This window comes from Polyodon spathula, chromosome 36 (assembly GCF_017654505.1).
Source record: "Polyodon spathula isolate WHYD16114869_AA chromosome 36, ASM1765450v1, whole genome shotgun sequence".
NCBI classification, from domain to species: Eukaryota; Metazoa; Chordata; class Actinopteri; order Acipenseriformes; family Polyodontidae; genus Polyodon; species Polyodon spathula.
In genome coordinates, this window is record NC_054569.1 from 696,733 (window position 1) to 716,506 (window position 19,774).

At 48.6% G+C, this 19,774-nt stretch overlaps 2 protein-coding genes across 2 annotated transcripts in view; both read right to left on the minus strand.

Annotated features, from left to right (window-relative positions):
* Window positions 1–8,635, minus strand: part of LOC121304006 — a 12,288-nt gene extending 3,653 nt beyond the window's left edge. The window contains exons 1-5 of the mRNA XM_041234930.1: window positions 7,744–8,635; window positions 4,235–4,279; window positions 3,747–3,895; window positions 3,381–3,582; window positions 1,665–1,827 (exon numbers count right to left, since the gene is read on the minus strand). Of these exons, the coding sequence (XP_041090864.1) occupies window positions 1,665–1,827; window positions 3,381–3,582; window positions 3,747–3,895; window positions 4,235–4,268 (548 nt within the window). The 5' untranslated portion in view covers window positions 4,269–4,279; window positions 7,744–8,635. The remainder of the gene's footprint in view (window positions 1–1,664; window positions 1,828–3,380; window positions 3,583–3,746; window positions 3,896–4,234; window positions 4,280–7,743) is intronic.
* Window positions 8,636–8,732: 97 nt separating this feature from the next.
* On the minus strand, window positions 8,733–19,128 carry mpzl3 (myelin protein zero-like 3). The gene is made up of 6 exons (XM_041234931.1): window positions 18,876–19,128; window positions 15,318–15,484; window positions 10,786–10,996; window positions 10,420–10,585; window positions 9,860–9,929; window positions 8,733–9,493 (listed from the first exon to the last, which is right to left on the minus strand). Exons 1-6 carry the CDS (start codon window positions 18,925–18,927, stop codon window positions 9,419–9,421), a joined length of 741 nt encoding a protein of 246 aa, XP_041090865.1. The 5' UTR covers window positions 18,928–19,128; the 3' UTR covers window positions 8,733–9,418.
* Between the last annotated feature and the right edge of the window lie 646 nt (window positions 19,129–19,774).

Sequence of the window (19,774 nt, forward strand, 5' to 3'; positions counted from 1 at the left end):
CAGCCTCGCTGTCATAGCAACAGCACTGAGACTCAAGAACAGCACTGAGACTCAGGAACAGCAGCCTCGCTGTCATAGCAACAGCACTGAGACTCAGGAACAGCACTGAGACTCAGGAACAGCACTGAGACTCAGGAACAGCACTGAGACTCAGGAACAGCAGCCTCGCTGTCATAGCAACAGCACTGAGACTCAGGAACAGCACTGAGACAGCACCCTCGCAGGAACAGCACTGAGACTCAGGAACAGCACTGAGACTCAGGAACAGCACTGAGACTCAGGAACAGCACTGAGACTCAGGAACAGCACAGAGACTCAGGAACAGCACTGAGACTCAGGAACAGCACGGAGACTCAGGAACAGCAGCCTCGCTGTCATAGCAACAGCACTGAGACTCAGGAACAGCACTGAGACTCAGGAACAGCAGCCTCGCTGTCATAGCAACAGCACTGAGACTCAGGAACAGCACTGAGACTCAGGAACAGCACTGAGACTCAGGAACAGCAGCCTCGAGACTCAGGAACAGCACTGAGACTCAGGAACAGCACTGAGACTCAGGAACAGCAGCCTCGCTGTCATAGCAACAGCACTGAGACTCAGGAACAGCAGCCTCGCTGTCATAGCAACAGCACTGAGACTCAGGAACAGCACTGAGACTCAGGAACAGCAGCCTCGCTGTCATAGCAACAGCACTGAGACTCAGGAACAGCACTGAGACTCAGGAACAGCACTGAGACTCAGGAACAGCAGCCTCGCTGTCATAGCAACAGCACTGAGACTCAGGAACAGCACTGAGACTCAGGAACAGCAGCCTCGCTGTCATAGCAACAGCACTGAGACTCAAGAACAGCACTGAGACTCAGGAACAGCAGCCTCGCTGTCATAGCAACAGCACTGAGACTCAGGAACAGCACTGAGACTCAGGAACAGCACAGAGACTCAGGAACAGCACTGAGACTCAGGAACAGCACTGAGACTCAGGAACAGCAGCCTCGCTGTCATAGCAACAGCACTGAGACTCAGGAACAGCACTGAGACTCAGGAACAGCACTGAGACTCAGGAACAGCACTGAGACTCAGGAACAGCACTGAGTCTCAGGAACAGCACTGAGACTCAGGAACAGCACTGAGACTCAGGAACAGCAGCCTCGCTGTCATAGGAACAGCACTGAGACTCAGGAACAGCAGCCTCGCTGTCATAGCAACAGCACTGAGACTCAGGAACAGCACTGAGACTCAGGAACAGCAGCCTCGCTGTCATAGCAACAGCACTGAGACTCAGGAACAGCACTGAGACTCAGGAACAGCACTGAGACTCAGGAACAGCAGCCTCGCTGTCATAGCAACAGCACTGAGACTCAGGAACAGCACTGAGACTCAGGAACAGCAGCCTCGCTGTCATAGGAACAGCACTGAGACTCAGGAACAGCAGCCTCGCTGTCATAGCAACAGCACTGAGACTCAGGAACAGCACTGAGACTCAGGAGCTGAGTTCTTGTAATTCACCCCTATTTATTTTCCAGTGCTCTTTTTCCAAAGCACATTCTTTACTCTCATATTGCACTGACCAGCTCTGCAGATCAACAGAAAACGCGGTTGTGCTTTAGGGGTAAGTCAAGTACTCAGTGCTTGGGTCTCTTCTCTCCTCACTGTATTACTGTTACCGGAGAGTCGTGTCCTGCTGCTGCCTCCGCAGGATGAGCACCAACACCACCATCACCAAAACCAGCCCTGCAGCCAGCCCCCCCGCCACCGCGGGCCAGAGAGGAGGGGGGGCGAGAGGAGGAGGAGAAGGGTTGAGAGGGACCTCCAGCAGACTGCCACGAGCTGCAGGGGGAGAGAGAGAGAGAGAGAGAGAGAGAGAGAGAGAGAGAGAGAGAGAGACTTAATCATTCAGTACAAAATAACTGTAAAAAGCCAACCCCACTACAACTGATGAAACAGTCAACTGACATGACTTTAGAAACACTAACAGAAGCTTCAAAACGTTCAATTCCAAACGATTCCACTGGAGTCTTACCCTGTCACCGTCTCACTCTCTCACCCTCTCGCTCTCACCATGTCTCACGCTCACGCTCTCTCACCCTCTCGCTCTCACCCTGTCTCACCCTGTCTCATTCTCTCACTCTCTCGCTCTCACCCTGTCTCACCCTGTCTCATTCTCTCACTCTCTCGCTCTCACCCTGTCTCACCTTCTTGCTCTCTCCGCCTCATTCTCTCTCACTGTGTCTCACCATCTCACCCTCTCACCCTGTCTCACCCTCCCTCTCACCCTCTTGCTCTCTCTTACCATGTCTCTCACTGTCTCACCCTGTCTCTCTCTCTCACCCTGTCTCTCTCATACTGTCTCACCCTGTCACTGGCACGGAGTCCCAGGCTGTGTTTATTAGGTTTAGAGTTGGGGTTCTTTTTTTATTCATTTTTTTCATAAAATATTTTTTTCTAAATGACAATTTTCAGAATCTGTGCCAGGGCGATTTTGTGACCCTGGGCTACCCAGCTGTCCCGCTGCATGCAGAGCTCTGGGCAGGTCTGCAGTAGCAGAAGGGTTAATCAAAGTGTTGCACACTGTGAGGAGGGACAGCACTCAGCACTCAGCTAACATTCAAACAGGCTCTTTACATGCATGGAAATGAATCATCACAGACCAAGACCATAACCACAAGCCTAGCGCAGCTGTGCAGTTCACACACACCTTACAGAAAAAACACGATCTGACTCAAAACCAAAGTTCAAAACAAATTTATAAAAACAAACACGTTTCCCCTGATTGGCACAGCAGCCCATTAACACGCATATGCTTTTGCGGTTCACCTTTTCAATTTCGAAGTCAGCTCGGCTCGAGCGAGTTCACTGGCTGGGTCTCTATTAATAGGACCCCAGCCGCCCCTCGCAGTCTCACCCAAAGAGAGGAGCAGCAAACGCAGCAGAGAGCCTGCGAGTCTGCCGATGAGGAACGAGGAGGCAGAAAGGGCTTTTAAAAGCCCGATTATTACAGAAGAGGTGAAGGTGTGTCTCAACCTGCAATCAGACTCTCAGTGTAAATGCACAGCCTCCTGGGTGAGATCTCTTATAGTGAGAGGGTGAGTGTGGTTCAGAGGATTTCAAACAGGGCACAGTAAAAGCTAGGTCACTGTGTGCTTTATGTTAGACCACTGGCACTTGTGTGTTTTAATATTGTGTTGCTTAACCACACCTGACCCCTTTTTTAAAACACACCTGCATTTCTCAGTTTGTTTCCAAAAATCAAAAAGTGTAACTAATACATTTACCAAAGCAGGCTGATTTTTTTGTTTTTAGATATAGTTTTCAACTTTATTAGTTGTAAACCAAGCTATCAATGCATATTGAATGAGGTCAGCGACTGAAGCTGAGCGCACCTCTTAGTGCTCTGACTCTGAGCTCTGAGCGATTCTTCACCATATTCATTCCAACTCGGACCAGGCACAGGTAATCCCCCTCATCCGTCCGCCGGACGTCCCGCAGGAGAATGGAGGCGTTGTTTTGGGAGATGTTCCCCACGAAGGTTACTCTGTCATGGGTCGCCACGCTCAAGTTGTGATGATAGTGATAGAAAATCACCTGATCAGAGGAGGAGAGAGATAATACTGAGAGGGAGGAGGGCAGCAGAGAGACCTGTGAATGGGCAGGTGAAAAGGGGGGTGAAAAGAGAGAGGGTGAAGAAGAGAAAGATGAGGGAGAGGGTGAGGAGAGGGAGAGGAGGGCAGGGTGGAGAGGTTAGGTACCGTGTTGTTTTGGTTCTCCCAGTCCACACTGGTGCTCTGCAGCCTCTCTTCTGGTCCCAGTGTGAAGGTGCAGGGGAGCAGCGCTGTAGATCCCTCCGTCACATCGACCTCGGGCTGGGTGTGTATAGAGAGCTGTGCCCTGCAGCACACTGAGAGAGAGAGAGAGAGAGAGAGAGAGAGAGAGAGAGAGGACTTACCTCTCACTCTCTCACCCTCTCCTGAATCGTTGTCACCACACACTCAGTCACTCACACTCACACTCACACTCACACAGAGTTCAGTTTGGCTCTTCAACAAGCAGTTCGAGATGACTCCACCCTGCAGTACATGTCCTCAGAAACTTTGCAATGCTTACCTGTGCTTCCCCACACGTTCACTGTGCTTTATCACACTTTGCTGTGCTTTTACTGCCAGACACTGTTATAAGGGGACCTTGCAGCGTTGTGTTTGTTTTGGTGTCTGCCTGTCTGCTGGAATGAAAGACTTACCCGTTAAAATTGCAAGGTGAAATATCCAAAGCATTCTTGTGAAACCTGCAATAAGGATAATACTCTTTTAAAACTTACAAATCAGAAATTGTGGCAGAGCAAAGCTCTGTTCTTTAAATTGGCAGGGATGGGGTTAATTTCCCCTACCTGCCTGGGTTTATTATGTTCAGGTGGCTGGGGTTGATTAGTTGATTAGGTTGATTAACGATCAATCAGCGCCCAGCCACCTGACATAAAAGGAGGCCTCTGCTTCTCATTTGGAAAGAGGGAGCTGAGGAAGCAGGTTGGTGTTTGTGGGTTTTTGTATTTGTGAATCCAGTGAAGGCATTGCCCAGCCTGGAAACCTTAATTTTGCAAGTTTTGTTTTTGTATTGCTTTATATGTGTTTAAATCCCTTTATTTTGCCCTTGTGCATGTTTATTTTGTGTTTATTTATAATAAAAGTATATTTGTTTGAACTGCAGTCTGTCTCTGGGCCTCTATCCACTCGCCAGCCTGCCACAGAAATCATATCTATAACTGATCTATTGATCTAGACTGATCGCTTCTCGTGGCATAAGACTCTTCTATGAAACGCTACATGGGCAGTTTCTAGCAATGAAACAGTTTGGCAATGATCCAGGGTACAGTTAGTGTGTATTCTGAGCATCAGAAGAAACTTAGCACTTATATTTGAATAAAATTCATAGATATGATTGAAAAATGACAAACTCTGTGTTAGCAGGTGCAGTGACTTCTTATTGTGCTGATTAACATCACGAAGATGCTGCAAAATGATCTGTCGATCTCGGGCAGGTGTTGTGACTCTTGGTCTCCCAGTTGGTGGCCTGTCATTGACAGAGTGTGTGAGGTTATATCGTCTCGCCAGGTTTGTAATTGCTGGCTGTGAGCGCCCAAGACAGCGAGCCACAGTACGCTGCCCTAGTCCAACCTCCAACACGCCGATCGCACGAAGGCGCTGCTCTCTTGACAGACGTGGCATATTGTTTTTTTTTCTGTGTATTTTCTTTATTGCTTTTATTCAAGCTTGCAATTCAACAGCTGAAATCACTCCATATCCAGAGTCCAACTGTCTCTCTAATTAGCTGATTAAGTGCAGCTGCTTCACTCAAGCATGTCATGGTCAAGGATGAATGATTAAAACATTTAGTCAGTGCCCATCATTTATACACTGAAAATAAATGTGTATAATAGCGAGAAATTTCTTTTGATCTTGAAATAACTGGTGTGTGAAAAACCCCTGATGGTCTCAGAAAGGAAGAAGCCACACGAGGCAGTGCGGCGTGTTGAAGAGACATCTTGCAGTCACTCTCAGAGCAGAGCCTCACTCTCTGTGAAGGTGTGTTGTGTTTTAAACGTTTGCAATGCTTTGTCACTCTCAGAGCAGAGCCTCACTCTCTGTGAAGGTGTTTCGTGTTTTAAACATTTGCCATGCTTTGATTCTCAGAGCAGAGCCTCACTCTCAGTGAAGGTGTGTCGTGTTTTAAACGTTTGCCATGCTTTGATTCTCAGTGCAGAGCCTCACTCTCAGTGAAGGTGTGTCGTGTTTTAAACGTTTGCCATGCTTTGATTCTCAGTGCAGCCCTACACTCTCAGTGAAGGTGTGTCGTGTTTTAAACGTTTGCTATGCTTTGATTCTCAGTGCAGACCTACACTCTCAGTGAAGGTGTGTCGTGTTTTAAACATTTGCAATGCTTTGTCACTCTGTGTAGATGCTGCTAATAGCTTCTAATGGAGCTTCACTCATCTAAACTCTCGGTCTTGTCAACCAGCTGAAGCTCATCTATTGCTGAATGCAGACCTGTCAACTCTCCTTTATTTGCCGGGACTGCTCCCGGACAGATTGTCTCCCGTATTTCACTCAAAACTGTGCTGATAAACCCCTTTGTCAGGAAATCGCCAATGTGTGCAAAGTTCCTGGCCGGTGTGCAGTTCCTGCAATCCTAGTCTGTACCGGGCAGGGTTTCGGACCCGGGGAGCTCTGGGGCAGGCAGGCAGTCAGTCCGCGAGGCAAGCTCACATTCTTGACCATCTACAATTGGTTTGCGTGCGATCAACCATCCGGGTCAAAAAACAAAACAAATACAGCAAAGCTGTGGTAATTTTAAGAGGGCTGAAAGTAGGTCAGTCACAAACCTCCTGGTGTATTTTGAACTGTGTTGTTGCTTTAACAATGAGATTAAACAGTAAATCAGTTTTGATAATGATACTTATTGCTTCTGTGGTCTTTAAGGTAAAATTAAACGTTGAATAAAAGAGTGTTTTAAAAACGAAAGAAAAATTAAAGAATGAAGAACCTCTCCTGCACTTGCTTATGCAGGCAGGCGCAGGGAGAGAAAGGAACACCTAAAAAAAAAGTGTTTATTTATTTATTTTTTTAAATAAAATAAAAACACTAAATCAAAAAGTTTTTCACAAAAAAAAGGTGCACTACTGCTTTAGATAAACTAAATTATAAAAAAATTTCCAAAAGAAAAAGTTTTCACAACTGTTTTTTTATATTTTGAATGAGAACACTGAGGAGCCCCACAGAGATGCGACCTCTCAGTAGCAGCAGAGTTTATTATTATTATTATTATTAGTATTATTATTATTATTAGTATCTAATTATAATATTATTAGTATAATAATAATAATACATTACAATATATTATAATAATAGTGTTATTATTATTATTATATTATAATAATATTATAATAATAATAATTATTATTAGTTATTATTATTATTATTATTAGTATTATTATTAGTATTATTATTATTATTATTATTATTATTATTATTATTATTATTATTATTATTATTATTATTATTATTATTATTATTATTATTATTATTATTATTATTATTATTATTATATTATTATTATTATTATTATTATTAGGTTCTTATTATTATTATTATTATTATTATTATTATTATTATTAGTAGTAGTAGTTTTATTAGTAGTATTATTAGTAGTAATATTAAGGCAGTGACGCTACTCCACTGAGATGCTGCAGTTTCTATTTTATTTGTATTTATTTTTGTGCTCCTGTTTTATTGTTGCCCTCTTTGGGTTTTCACAGATAAAAACTACGTGGAGAACGATTAATCAAAGCTGATGCAGCGATACTAAGAGAAACCTGTTCTCTCAGTATCATTTCAAATTGTATTTATTTTGTTTTCTTTTAGGTTTCCATTACAATACAATACAAATGTGTTTTTATACAGCGCCTTCCCTTCACACCATGACGTCCCAGAGTGCTGTGCAAAGTTACAAACAACACAAGAGAGCTCATGTGTACAACACACTCCAGAGACAGTCAGTTCTAACACATTCAAACATTGTTTTTCAATTTGGACTTAAAAGACTCCATCAACCTGCTTGATGTCAACCGGACTGGAGTTCCACCAACGAGGAGCAGGACAGCAAAACCCTTTCCAGAACACGACTAAGCTGTGCACTCTCTGTATTGCAGTAGATTGTGCACTGCGGGCGTGAGTAGGTACGATTAACACAGCTTACCTGATGGAGGGCAGCAGGGAGCGAGCCAGTCTCCTGTTCTGTGTTCACTGAGATAGAAAGTGTTTGTTGAGACCCCCTGCCCCTCTTCCTCTTCTCTAGCTGTGAGAACGACAGCGTAAGTTTGACCACACACCAGCGCTGAGGTCCCAGCGGCAGACAGCCTCTTTCATCAGACTTTCACTTCCCCTGCAGCGTGACACAGACACATCTCTTCTGGGGTCATGGGCTACATGAATTCTCTGCCTCTTGGGAGTTTGCGGTAGTTTGTTGATTCCGTTTTCCTGCCTATTCCTTGTGAAACACTTGTTGATTTCTGATTCGTTATTATTTTTTTTAATGAAGCGCACTAGATTTTGCGTCGGGGTGAAACAGAGCTGCTGGTGTTCTCTTTACACATGCTCTCTTACTCTCACGAGGAGTTTCTGCATGCAGTTCGTCGTTCTTCGATGATCAGAGGTGTGTCTCTGCGGATGCGGGCAGTATTAGACACTCTCGAGTCCCAGTCCTGAACTCCCTCTTTCTGCCCTCTTGCGAGTGCTTTATCGGGACGGTCTGCAGGCTGCAGCAGCACCTACTTTAGTAACTCATGCAAATGGGGCTGAATTAGGAAGTACTGAGAGAGACTTTAAACAGAAATTCAACCAGAAACGCTGCCAAAGCACCGAGAAAGACTTCTAGTCGAAATGTTTGCCATTGAATTGATTACCTTTCTACATAATAACTCTACACTGCTCCTGTTAGGCAGTAGGGTTGATTTGAACATGCAGCCTCCCTTATAAAAGTCATCTTACCGGCTTTCCCCCTTGCTTTTCCTATAACGATACTGTGCCTTTACCATAGTCTCCCATAGTGTGCCATGGTTTTAATATGCTTTACCGCACCTCTCTAGGCTTTTCCATGCTTCCTTACAACGTGCTGTGCTTTTACAAGGACTGGTCCCTGATAAAACACGGAGCCGTGCTGTGAAACTGAACTGGGACTCGCATTGCGGTGTCGTTCATTTTAATACAACCACAGAGCAGGACAACAGACAAAGACATTGGTGAAGACAGGAAGACTCTGGATCTTATGTGCCCTTGTACAGACAGCATCTGCATTTAAAAGACAATATTAAAAACACTCCTTCAGTTAGACAGCGAGACAGTGGGTGACCCCTGACGTTTGGTGCTGAAATGTGTAGAGTAATGACCAGAATAACTAGCCCCCAGGAGACTGTATAGGATCCAAGCCAGGGGGCTCCACAGCACTCCACACCCGTCCCACAACAGGGCCTCTCTCTGCAGTGCAGTTTAACACTCATAAGAACATTGTACACATACAAACAGCGATTAACATCTTATATACATCAACAGGCTTAAAGGAATTCCTCCGAGTTTAAAAAATCTAATAACAATATAAAGGATTTGGGTGTAAGGAGCGTGAACGAATCTCGTCCCTCTCTCTGGTGACCTCTTGATAAGAACGAAAGTAAAAGTCCGGTGAGGGGTGTGGAGGAGGGGCTGTGACAGCCTGTGGTTGCCTGACCTCTGTGTTCAGAGCCCTCCCCCTCCGCGCTGGAGCAGGCAGGATCGCTCCACTCGGTCCTGTGCAGTCGCACGTTATTTCAGCACAGCCAAATTCTGCTCCAGTCGTTTACAATTCAACGGGAAACAATCTTCCCGCCCGCTAGGGGGCGCTAGCATTGCGACTCGGCGTTTATTTCAGACTGCCGCCTCTGCATGGAATACAGCGCTTCCTCATAATCTGGGTCCTAGAGAGAGAGAGAGAGAGAGAGAGAGAGAGAGAGAGAGAGAGAGAGATGTTAATGTATTCAGAGCCATCCTCACACTCGCAGTGGGAAAGTGCACTGGGCAGACCTGTTTGAACTCTGGACTGGGGTACTGATCAGGATCTGTGGCCACACTTGTCTCTTTCAGTCCTGGTCTTTGTTCCAAGCCTGTTCGAAATGGTTTAATTAACCCAATTCATCCTGCATCCAGACCATGCAGTAATGTATCAGATATAACTGTATCTGTTAAACCTGCAGTGGAATGGATCTCCAGGACTGTGTTTGGACACTCCTGGTCTATACAGAGGCAGGCAGGCAGGCACACTGACAGGGGAGGGATGAGCGTACCTGAAAACACATATAACAGCACATGATGATGTTCCTCTTCAGACTGGGCTTCTTGTGAACGTCTTCCTCTCTGAAAACAGAACAGAGGAGAGGTTGCAGCAGTGCGTCCCTGAGTGAAGACAGCTCAGAATAGTCACTATATATAGATACACACACACACACACACACACACACACACACACACAGGGTGAGTCACAGAGAAGAGGCTGCAGCAGTGTGAGATGCACAGTCACCAAGTGAAGACAGCTCAGAATACAGTCATTATATATAAAGATACACACACACACACACACACGGTGATTCACAGCTCACGCTACATCGTTGGAGCATGGCAGGGGCTGGAGAGCAGCATGGCAGATGTGGTGCTGTGTTTGGTGCTGCATGAATCATGAATCACCCTGTACATTGCTTTTAGTAAATCCATTGCATATTTACAATGACATAACCTAACAGAATTGGTGTCCTTTTACTACTTCACTCTCAATGCACAGCGCAGGACTCTAAACCAATGCAGTGCTTCGTTTGGGTTTCAAACAGAACACGCTGACGCAAGCACGTACCCGTCTGAGGCCTCAATGGGAGACCTCTTACACACGTGGGTCTTCCTCCTTCCCAGAATGCCGTTGCTGCAGCCCATTCTGACCAACAGCACCGAGACGATGAGAATAGAGGGGAGGAGCACCAGTCCGGACAGCAGGATGAACTCTGTGATCCTGATGGGGTTTCCTGATGGAAGTGGAAATGACAGCAGAGTCAGTTACAGAAAGCCCAGGCATCTTCCCTTGCATGGTAATCTGGCAGTTTCCCCACAGTTAGGCTGTGCCACTGTCTATTTCTATGTAGTTTATAAGACACGTTTGTTAGCTCTCCTGGCAGAAGCTGCAGTTCGATCAAAACAGCGAGGCTCACATCGCCCGGGGCTTTACCTCTGGGCGTGACGGTCAGCACAGTTTTGGCCAAGTTGCCGTGGACGTCAGGAGGGTTCCGCACAGTGCAGGTGAAGGTTCCGTTGTCGTTAAGGGTCAGGTTCCGCAGCTGGATGGAGGCGTCGCCTCGATTGACGTCCCCCTGCCACGAGACCCTGCCCTTGAAGAGCCCCTCTGTCTGGAGGAAGGCTTTGGACTGATAGTAGAAGAACTGTGGAGAAGCGAGAGGCGCGTCACAAACAAATTTACAAGAAAATGAAGCGTCTGGAGTGCGTCTCGAACACACCAAGAGCCAAACTCATTTCTCTTTGGAAGCAACACAACACAAGCTGTGCTTGTGTAATCAGATACATGACGTTTAGGCTTTTGCAGTTAACAAAATTAGAGTGAGTTACCGTGACAGTAAAGAGAAGATTAACAGAACAAGTTAAAAAATGCTCAAAAACATGACAAAGCAGCCTGCCCTCAAAACAACACTGAAAGGGTTAAACACGAGCAACGAAAGACAGCTCCACACCCCTTCCCATTCCTCCAACACAGAACAGCGATCCCTCTATTTCCTGTAACTTTGGGTCTATCCTCAGTCTCAGGGCAGGGAGCTGGGGGTCCTCATTTAGGGACCACACTTCCCAACCTCTCAGTGAGAGAGTGCTGGCAACAGCATTGCCTTGAAGCCGCAGTTCTGCACTCGACAGGGCTACAGGGAGAGTTAATACAAGGCAATCGGCCCTGGCGATGCACAGCTGGCTTTCATGCACATTTACTTTATGTCAACATTCTTACATATGTACAGACTGGAGCACAAGGTCATGCTCTGAACAGCTTTATGGCTTTATGGCTTGTTATTATCAGTAATCTTCAGTGAAGAGTTGTGAGAGCAAACTTCTGTAAATCTCAGCTGAGCAATCCCAGAGACACTGCCGCACACACCCAGGCAGCGCCAGCATCCCAGAGACACTGCCACACACACCCAGGCAGCGCCAGCATCCCAGAGACACTGCCACACACACCCAGGCAGCGCCAGCATCCCAGAGACACTGCCACACACACCCAGGCAGCGCCAGCATCCCAGAGACACTGCCACACACACCCAGGCAGCGCCACTGCCACACACACCCAGGCAGCGCCGACATCCCAGAGACACTGCCACACACACCCAGGCAGCGCCAGCATCCCCCAGACACCGCACACACCCAGGCAGCGCCGGCATCCCAGAGACACTGCCACACACACCCAGGCAGCGCCGGCATCCCAGAGACACTGCCGCACACACCCAGGCAGCGCCAGCATCCCAGAGACACTGCCACACACACCCAGGCAGCGCCAGCATCCCAGAGACACTGCCACACACACCCAGGCAGCGGCAGAGACACTGCCACACACACCCAGGCCAGAGACAGGCATCCCAGAGACACTGCCACACACACCCAGGCAGCGCCAGCATCCCAGAGACACTGCCACACACACCCAGGCAGCGCCAGCATCCCAGAGACACTGCCACACACACCCAGGCAGCGCCAGCATCCCAGAGACACTGCACACACCCAGGCAGCGCCAGCATCCCAGAGACACTGCCACACACACCCAGGCAGCGCCAGCATCCCAGAGACACTGCCACACACACCCAGGCAGCGCCAGCATCCCAGAGACACTGCCACACACACCCAGGCAGCGCCAGCATCCCAGAGACACTGCCACACACACCCAGGCAGCGCCAGCATCCCAGAGACACTGCCACACACACCCAGGCAGCGCCAGCATCCCAGAGACACTGCCACACACACCCAGGCAGCGCCGACATCCCAGAGACACTGCCACACACACCCAGGCAGCGCCGGCATCCCAGAGACACTGCCGCACACACCCAGGCAGCGCAGCGCCGGCATCCCAGAGACACTGCCACACACACCCAGGCAGCGCCGGCATCCCAGAGACACTGCCACACACACCCAGGCAGCGCCAGCATCCCAGAGACACTGCCACACACACCCAGGCAGCGCCAGCATCCCAGAGACACTGCCACACACACCCAGGCAGCGCCAGCATCCCAGAGACACTGCCACACACACCCAGGCAGCGCCAGCATCCCAGAGACACTGCCGCACACACCCAGGCAGCGCCAGCATCCCAGAGACACTGCCACACACACCCAGGCAGCGCCAGCATCCCAGAGACACTGCCACACACACCCAGGCAGCGCCAGCATCCCAGAGACACTGCCGCACACACCCAGGCGCCGGCATCCCAGAGACACTGCCACACACACCCAGGCAGCGCCGCATCCCAGAGACACTGCCACACACACCCAGGCAGCGAGCATCCCAGAGACACTGCCACACACACCCAGGCAGCGCCAGCATCCCAGAGACACTGCCACACACACCCAGGCAGCGCCGGCATCCCAGAGACACTGCCACACACACCCAGGCAGCGCGGCACACCCAGGCAGCGCCACACACACCCAGGCACGCCAGCATCCCAGAGACACTGCCACACACACCCAGGCAGCGCCAGCATCCCAGAGACACTGCCAGGCACACACCCAGGCAGCGCCGGCATCCCAGAGACACTGCCGCACACACCCAGGCAGCGCCAGCATCCCAGAGACACTGCCACACACACCCAGGCAGCGCCAGCATCCCAGAGACACTGCCACACACACCCAGGCAGCGCCAGCATCCCAGAGACACTGCCACACACACCCAGGCAGCGCCAGCATCCCAGAGACACTGCCACACACACCCAGGCAGCGCCAGCATCCCCACTGCCACACACACCCAGGCAGCGCCAGCATCCCAGAGACACTGCCACACACACCCAGGCAGCGCCAGCATCCCAGAGACACTGCCACACACACCCAGGCAGCGCCAGCATCCCAGAGACACTGCCACACACACCCAGGCAGCGCCAGCATCCCAGAGACACTGCCACACACACCCAGGCAGCGCCAGCATCCCAGAGACACTGCCACACACACCCAGGCAGCATCCCAGAGACACTGCCACACACACCCAGGCAGCGCCAGCATCCCAGAGACACTGCCACACACACCCAGGCAGCGCCAGCATCCCAGAGACACTGCCACACACACCCAGGCAGCGACACTGCCGCACACACCCAGCATCCCAGAGACACTGCCACACACACCCAGGCAGCGCCAGCATCCCAGAGACACTGCCACACACACCCAGGCAGCGCCAGCATCCCAGAGACACTGCCACACACACCCAGGCAGCGCCAGCATCCCAGAGACACTGCCACACACACCCAGGCAGCGCCAGCATCCCAGAGACACTGCCGCACACACCCAGGCAGCGCCAGCATCCCAGAGACACTGCCACACACACCCAGGCAGCGCCGGCATCCCAGAGACACTGCCACACACACCCAGGCAGCGCCAGCATCCCAGAGACACTGCCACACACACCCAGGCAGCGCCAGCATCCCAGAGACACTGCCACACACACCCAGGCAGCGCCAGCATCCCAGAGACACTGCCACACACACCCAGGCAGCGCCGGCATCCCAGAGACACTGCCACACACACCCAGGCACACACCCAGGCACACGCCAGGCATCCCAGAGACACTGCCGCACACACCCAGGCAGCGCCAGCATCCCAGAGACACTGCCACACACACCCAGGCAGCGCCAGCATCCCAGAGACACTGCCACACACACCCAGGCAGCGCCGGCATCCCAGAGACACTGCCACACACACCCAGGCAGCGCCGGCATCCCAGAGACACTGCCACACACACCCAGGCAGCGCCAGCATCCCAGAGACACTGCCACACACACCCAGGCAGCGCCAGCATCCCAGAGACACTGCCACACACACCCAGGCAGCGCCGACATCCCAGAGACACTGCCACACACACCCAGGCAGCGCCAGCATCCCAGAGACACTGCCACACACACCCAGGCAGCGCCGGCATCCCAGAGACACTGCCGCACACACCCAGGCAGCGCCAGCATCCCAGAGACACTGCCACACACACCCAGGCAACGCCAGCATCCCAGAGACACTGCCACACACACCCAGGCAACGCCAGCATCCCAGAGACACTGCCGCACACACCCAGGCTGGTTTAGAGTCTGAAAGGGCCACTATACCCACACCACACAGTCACACATGAATTATTATGATTTCAGTGCACTGTTGCCCTCTTCTGGAAGTCATTCAAATGAATTTTGTTGTCAAGCATTATTACAGCCAGTATATTCTGCACAGCATTAATATTAAAGGCAAGTCCAGTCTTGCAATCCACAGAGCGATAGAGGCTGTGGAGTCACCTGCAGGGCTCAAGTGAAATGAAAGACAGAAACATGTTGAGAAATATTCTGTTTGTTTCAGAGACCCCGAGGAGCACTAATCCTGCACTAACTCACCTCAGCAAGAGGAACTTTACTAAACAATACCACCTGACACAGCGTGGCAGCCGAACGCTCTGCCCCTGTCAAAGACTCCCACCAAAAACCTGCCAATCCCCACGCAGGCGGACAAGGACACCTCCTGCTGACAGACTCACGCTGTGAGAGGCCTGGCCGTCCAGGGGTTGGTAGGTCCAGTCCACGGAGAGGCGGGCCGTCACCGGAGACGAGGATGTGAACGTGCATCTCAGCGTGGCATCGTCCCCCACGACCCCATTCACCTCCGACGCAACCTGCATTTCTACAGCAGCAGCCTGCCAGCACCCTGGGGAAGAGAGACGGGCGTCCTGCATGGATCATTTTTATTTGTAACAAAGCTTTTATTTCATTGAAGACAGCAGAAGCAGAGACTGCAGTGCTGATATCAAGCGAATGTGCTGCAGGGCAAGAGACGCCTCGTGTTCAGTCTGGGCTGTTCAGTGATTCCTCTACATTCCCCACAGCACTGCAGCCTCAAGCTCTTTACCCAGAATCCTCAGTCACACTTTGTTTAACCCTTGAAGGTACTGCAAGGAACATGTGTGTCCTGCAAACACGACAAAGACACTAACTCTCTTATTTTTGCAGGGTTTAGTGACAGGTTGGATCTGCTCATCCTGTTTCCTCCTCCTGAGAGTCTTGCAGACAAGAATACCTGCCAAATAAAGTGATCAAAGCAGAAACGAACCAGTCCTGTTTCATTCAGAGTGCTTGCAAGAAGTCTTGCGTTGTCTCTTATGGGTACCTTTCCTTATATATACTCATGAAATATAGTCCTATCAAATACATTGACTGCAAGGAATCAGAATCAAGATGAAACACAAAAAGCAAAGAATGTGTGGGACAGGGGTCGAGGAAAAAATATTAGCAATGAAGAACCAACTAACAATCTGGTGCACAGCAGCATGAACATCAAAGTTATTACAAACAGAGAGGCTTGCCGAGGGTCATGAAGCGGACACAGTATTGAATGCGTCTGATCAAACAGTAACAGCCTCACAGAAACTAACTGTGCAAAGGGGCTCAAGAGTGGTTCAGCAAGACGAAACTGGACACCGGGGTGAGAAACAGAATTCAAAGAATGGGAAAGACGAACGAGGCCAGAGCAATCCTTTTATAATGAAACACACACACACACACACACACACACACAGAATCAGGATAGAAATGAAACGAAAGCACCACTGCACTCCTCCAGAGGGAAGACGCAAACGATTAGACTGAAGCAGTTAGAAAAGAAATAGTCACAGGCAGACGAAGTAAAGGTAAACTACATTTAACTAGGCGTGAAGAAACGCTCAAGGGGTTAATAGAGGGTGAGAGTGTCATTGTAAGAGCTGCAGGTAACAGTTCTGGGTGGTAGTGATGAATGCATCATTATAAGAGCTGCAGACAATGTTTCTCGGTGGTAGTAATGAACACATGATTATATAAAAGCAGTAGGGCCTGAATTGCAAACTATAAATACAAACATGAATAATAATGCTAGCACAAACATAAGAACATAAGAAAGTTTACAAACGAGAGGAGGCCATTCGGCCCATCTTGCTCGTTTGGTTGTTAGTAGCTTATTGATCCCAAAATCTCATCAAGCAGCTTCTTGAAGGATCCCAGGGTGTCAGCTTCAACAACATTACTGGGGAGTTGATTCCAGACCCTCACAATTCTCTGTGTAAAAAAGTGTCTCCTATTTTCTGTTCTGAATGCCCCTTTTTCTAAACTCCATTTGTGACCCCTGGTCCTTGTTTCTTTTTTCAGGCTGAAAAAGTCCCTTGGGTCGACACTGTCAAGTACAACTGGTAAGTGTTACTGTGTTAATAGCTGAAAAGCAGCTGCATGTGGAAAGCTTAGCCAGCTGTGTTAAAGACACAACACGCTGTCTGAAAAGGATTCATAATATAAGGTTACACTTCCACAGAACAGCCTTTTACTTTGCATGCACGCAAACTCGCCTCGGGACTCCCAGGCAGGAAACTTTAGAAGCAGGTAAAGAGGAGACGGAAAGCAGACAAGAACCGGATGCCTGCGGAAGAAATCCGAAACAGGATCAAGATCGTTTCAGAAAAGAGTCATTGTGGAGATAGACGTTACAAACTGAACGATGGCACAGCAACTGGCACAACATGAGGCATGCGTTTTGCAAGCATGCATCTGGGTAAGCAGGAGGAAATATTACTGAGTAAAGTACATTTCGGTGGGTTTAAGGTGGACAGAATCTGACACTGAATTCTTGAGACACCTTGGTTAAACTTGAAACAAGGAACTATTAAAACAGACCTTTACTGAAACCTAGGACACCCAGAACAAATTACAGAGAGAGAACTGAAAAAAGCTGACAAACTCAATAGGGCTGAACTACTTGATTATAAGAGACGAGAGGCTATAGAGAGCCCCATTAATAATACCATACTGAATTATCACCCGACATTTCAAACGCTGGAAGCATTTACATAAACTTCGTAGTCAAAAAAAATGAAGAAAATATTTCTGATAGCAGCGATCCGAGCTTTTAGAAGGGATGCAAATCTGACTGACATTTTAGTCCACAGCAAACATAAAGGGACCACAGGCACATTGAAATGTGTAAAAGCACATGTAAAGTGCGCAAATATATTGGTGCAGATAAGAGAGAAATAGCAAATAAAGAAATATTCAAAATCTGTCATGCAAGGGCAGCAACCTTTCAAATATACAGTAAATGAACCAGCAGTTCAACAAGCAACAGACACACCGTGGAGGAGCGAAAGTTCGTGGTTTTAGAAAAATGAAATGAGAACGTACAGTACAGAAGATTAAATGAAAATACACGGAACAGAAAGGAACAGTAGCTCGATACTTCATTAACTGCATAGTGAATGACACCACCAAGACGCTGTATTTATATTATCATGCATTGCTGGCTCTGAGGATCAGCCTTGACTTGACCTCCCCAGCACATCAGCACGCATGACTTTTTTTGAGCCAAGAAGAGTCGGCGAAACTTGAGAGAGAGAGAGAGAGAGAGAGAGAGAGAGAGAGAGAGAGAGAGAGAGAGAGAGAGAGAGAGATCTCTTAATAACAGTCCCGCACATACAGTATATATTTTAGTTATATGCATTTCTGTACGCATTCTTCTTAAAGTGCTGTCCTTGCTGTGCTGCTATATTTTTTCTCATAAGTAAATAAACACCAATAAATTAAATAATGCCAATCAAACTCCGGGCTACATCCGGAACACACAGCCGTCCCACGACCAAACACACAAATAATACGGCTGCCTGGGACAGGGGCGAGGTGACGGGAAGAGCAGTGATGAAGGCATCCCAAAACAAGGCTGTGCTGTTTCTTTATTAATGGTACTCGTTTTTGGATAAACACTAGCTTTGTTTAAAAGCTACACCCGCAGCTGTTCACACAAAAACGGCAATTAGCCAAGACGTTGCGCAGTCTGCTTGCACAGCAGTTTCCAAAACAAGCAGACCGTAGCGAGCACATTAGATTCATATTTTGACACGATTATTCTTCAATTAGCGGTTGTAAAGTGAGTCATAAATCAAGGATTGCACAGGGGGGCGTTTGACAAACAAGATAACCTTACCTGTATATCAAATAAACGCACTTTATACTACATGGCAAATTAAACGGGAAATGAATTTATGAGGAAATGCAGGTAAACTCGATACACAAAAGAGACTCACCGCAGACGAGAAGGAAGCACAGAGAAATCACCCGGGGTTTACAGCGACCCATGACTGATAAAACACCCCCAGTCCAGTGAGAAAAGTCAAAGTCCGAGAAAGCGCCGCTCTGGGGAGCTAGAAGCGCAGTTTCGAGCCGTCCATGTTGTGAATGTGTAGTAAATGCGCGGAGTACCTGCAGAACAGGTGTGCCGGGGCGAGTCAACTGTCACTCAAACACAAACACACACACACAGAGAGAGAGAGAGAGAGAGAGTCCCGCACACACACACTCACACACACACACACACACAAACACACACAGAGAGAGAGAGAGTCCCGCACACACACACACACACACAAACACACACACAGAGAGAGAGAGTCCCGCACACACACACACAAACACAAACACACACAGAGAGAGAGTCCCGCACACACACATACACAGAGCTCCCTCCACACGCTCAATCTGTATTTTATATAGCGCCTTTCATAGTGGACCACCATCACAAAGCACTTTACAAAATACAGTGTAAAAAAAAACAATGCATAATACATGAACTACAGTGACAATGCATAATTCATGAACTACAGTGACAAACAATGCATAATTCATGAACTACAGTGACAAACAATGCATAATTCATGAAATACAGTGACAATGCATAATACATGAAACACAAGGCCAGGGTGTAAAATAATTCTAACACATTGAATAAAAGGTTGCAGCATCACAGCAGCTAATAACAGATATCAGGGTTAAACAGCCTGGAAAGCACGAGAGAGCAAGCAGGGTCTTGAGAGCTGGTTTAAAGCGAGCGACGGCGGTATATAATCTAGAGAATACAACTCGAGCTACTGTACGCAATCAGACAGTAAAAAAACACCAAGGAGTTCCGTGACGTCACGACCCAGTC

Excerpts from the sequence above, each read along its gene's own strand:
- mpzl3 (XM_041234931.1), bottom strand. The coding sequence starts at position 18,927 with ATGGGTCGCTGTAAACCCCGGGTGATTTCTCTGTGCTTCCTTCTCGTC. Across the intron at positions 15,485-18,875 it reads GTGCTTCCTTCTCGTCTGCG|GGTGCTGGCAGGCTGCTGCT; the intron begins GTGAGTCTCTTT and ends TCTCTTCCCCAG. Across the intron at positions 9,930-10,419 it reads CCCATTGAGGCCTCAGACGG|AGAGGAAGACGTTCACAAGA; the intron begins GTACGTGCTTGC and ends TTCTGTTTTCAG.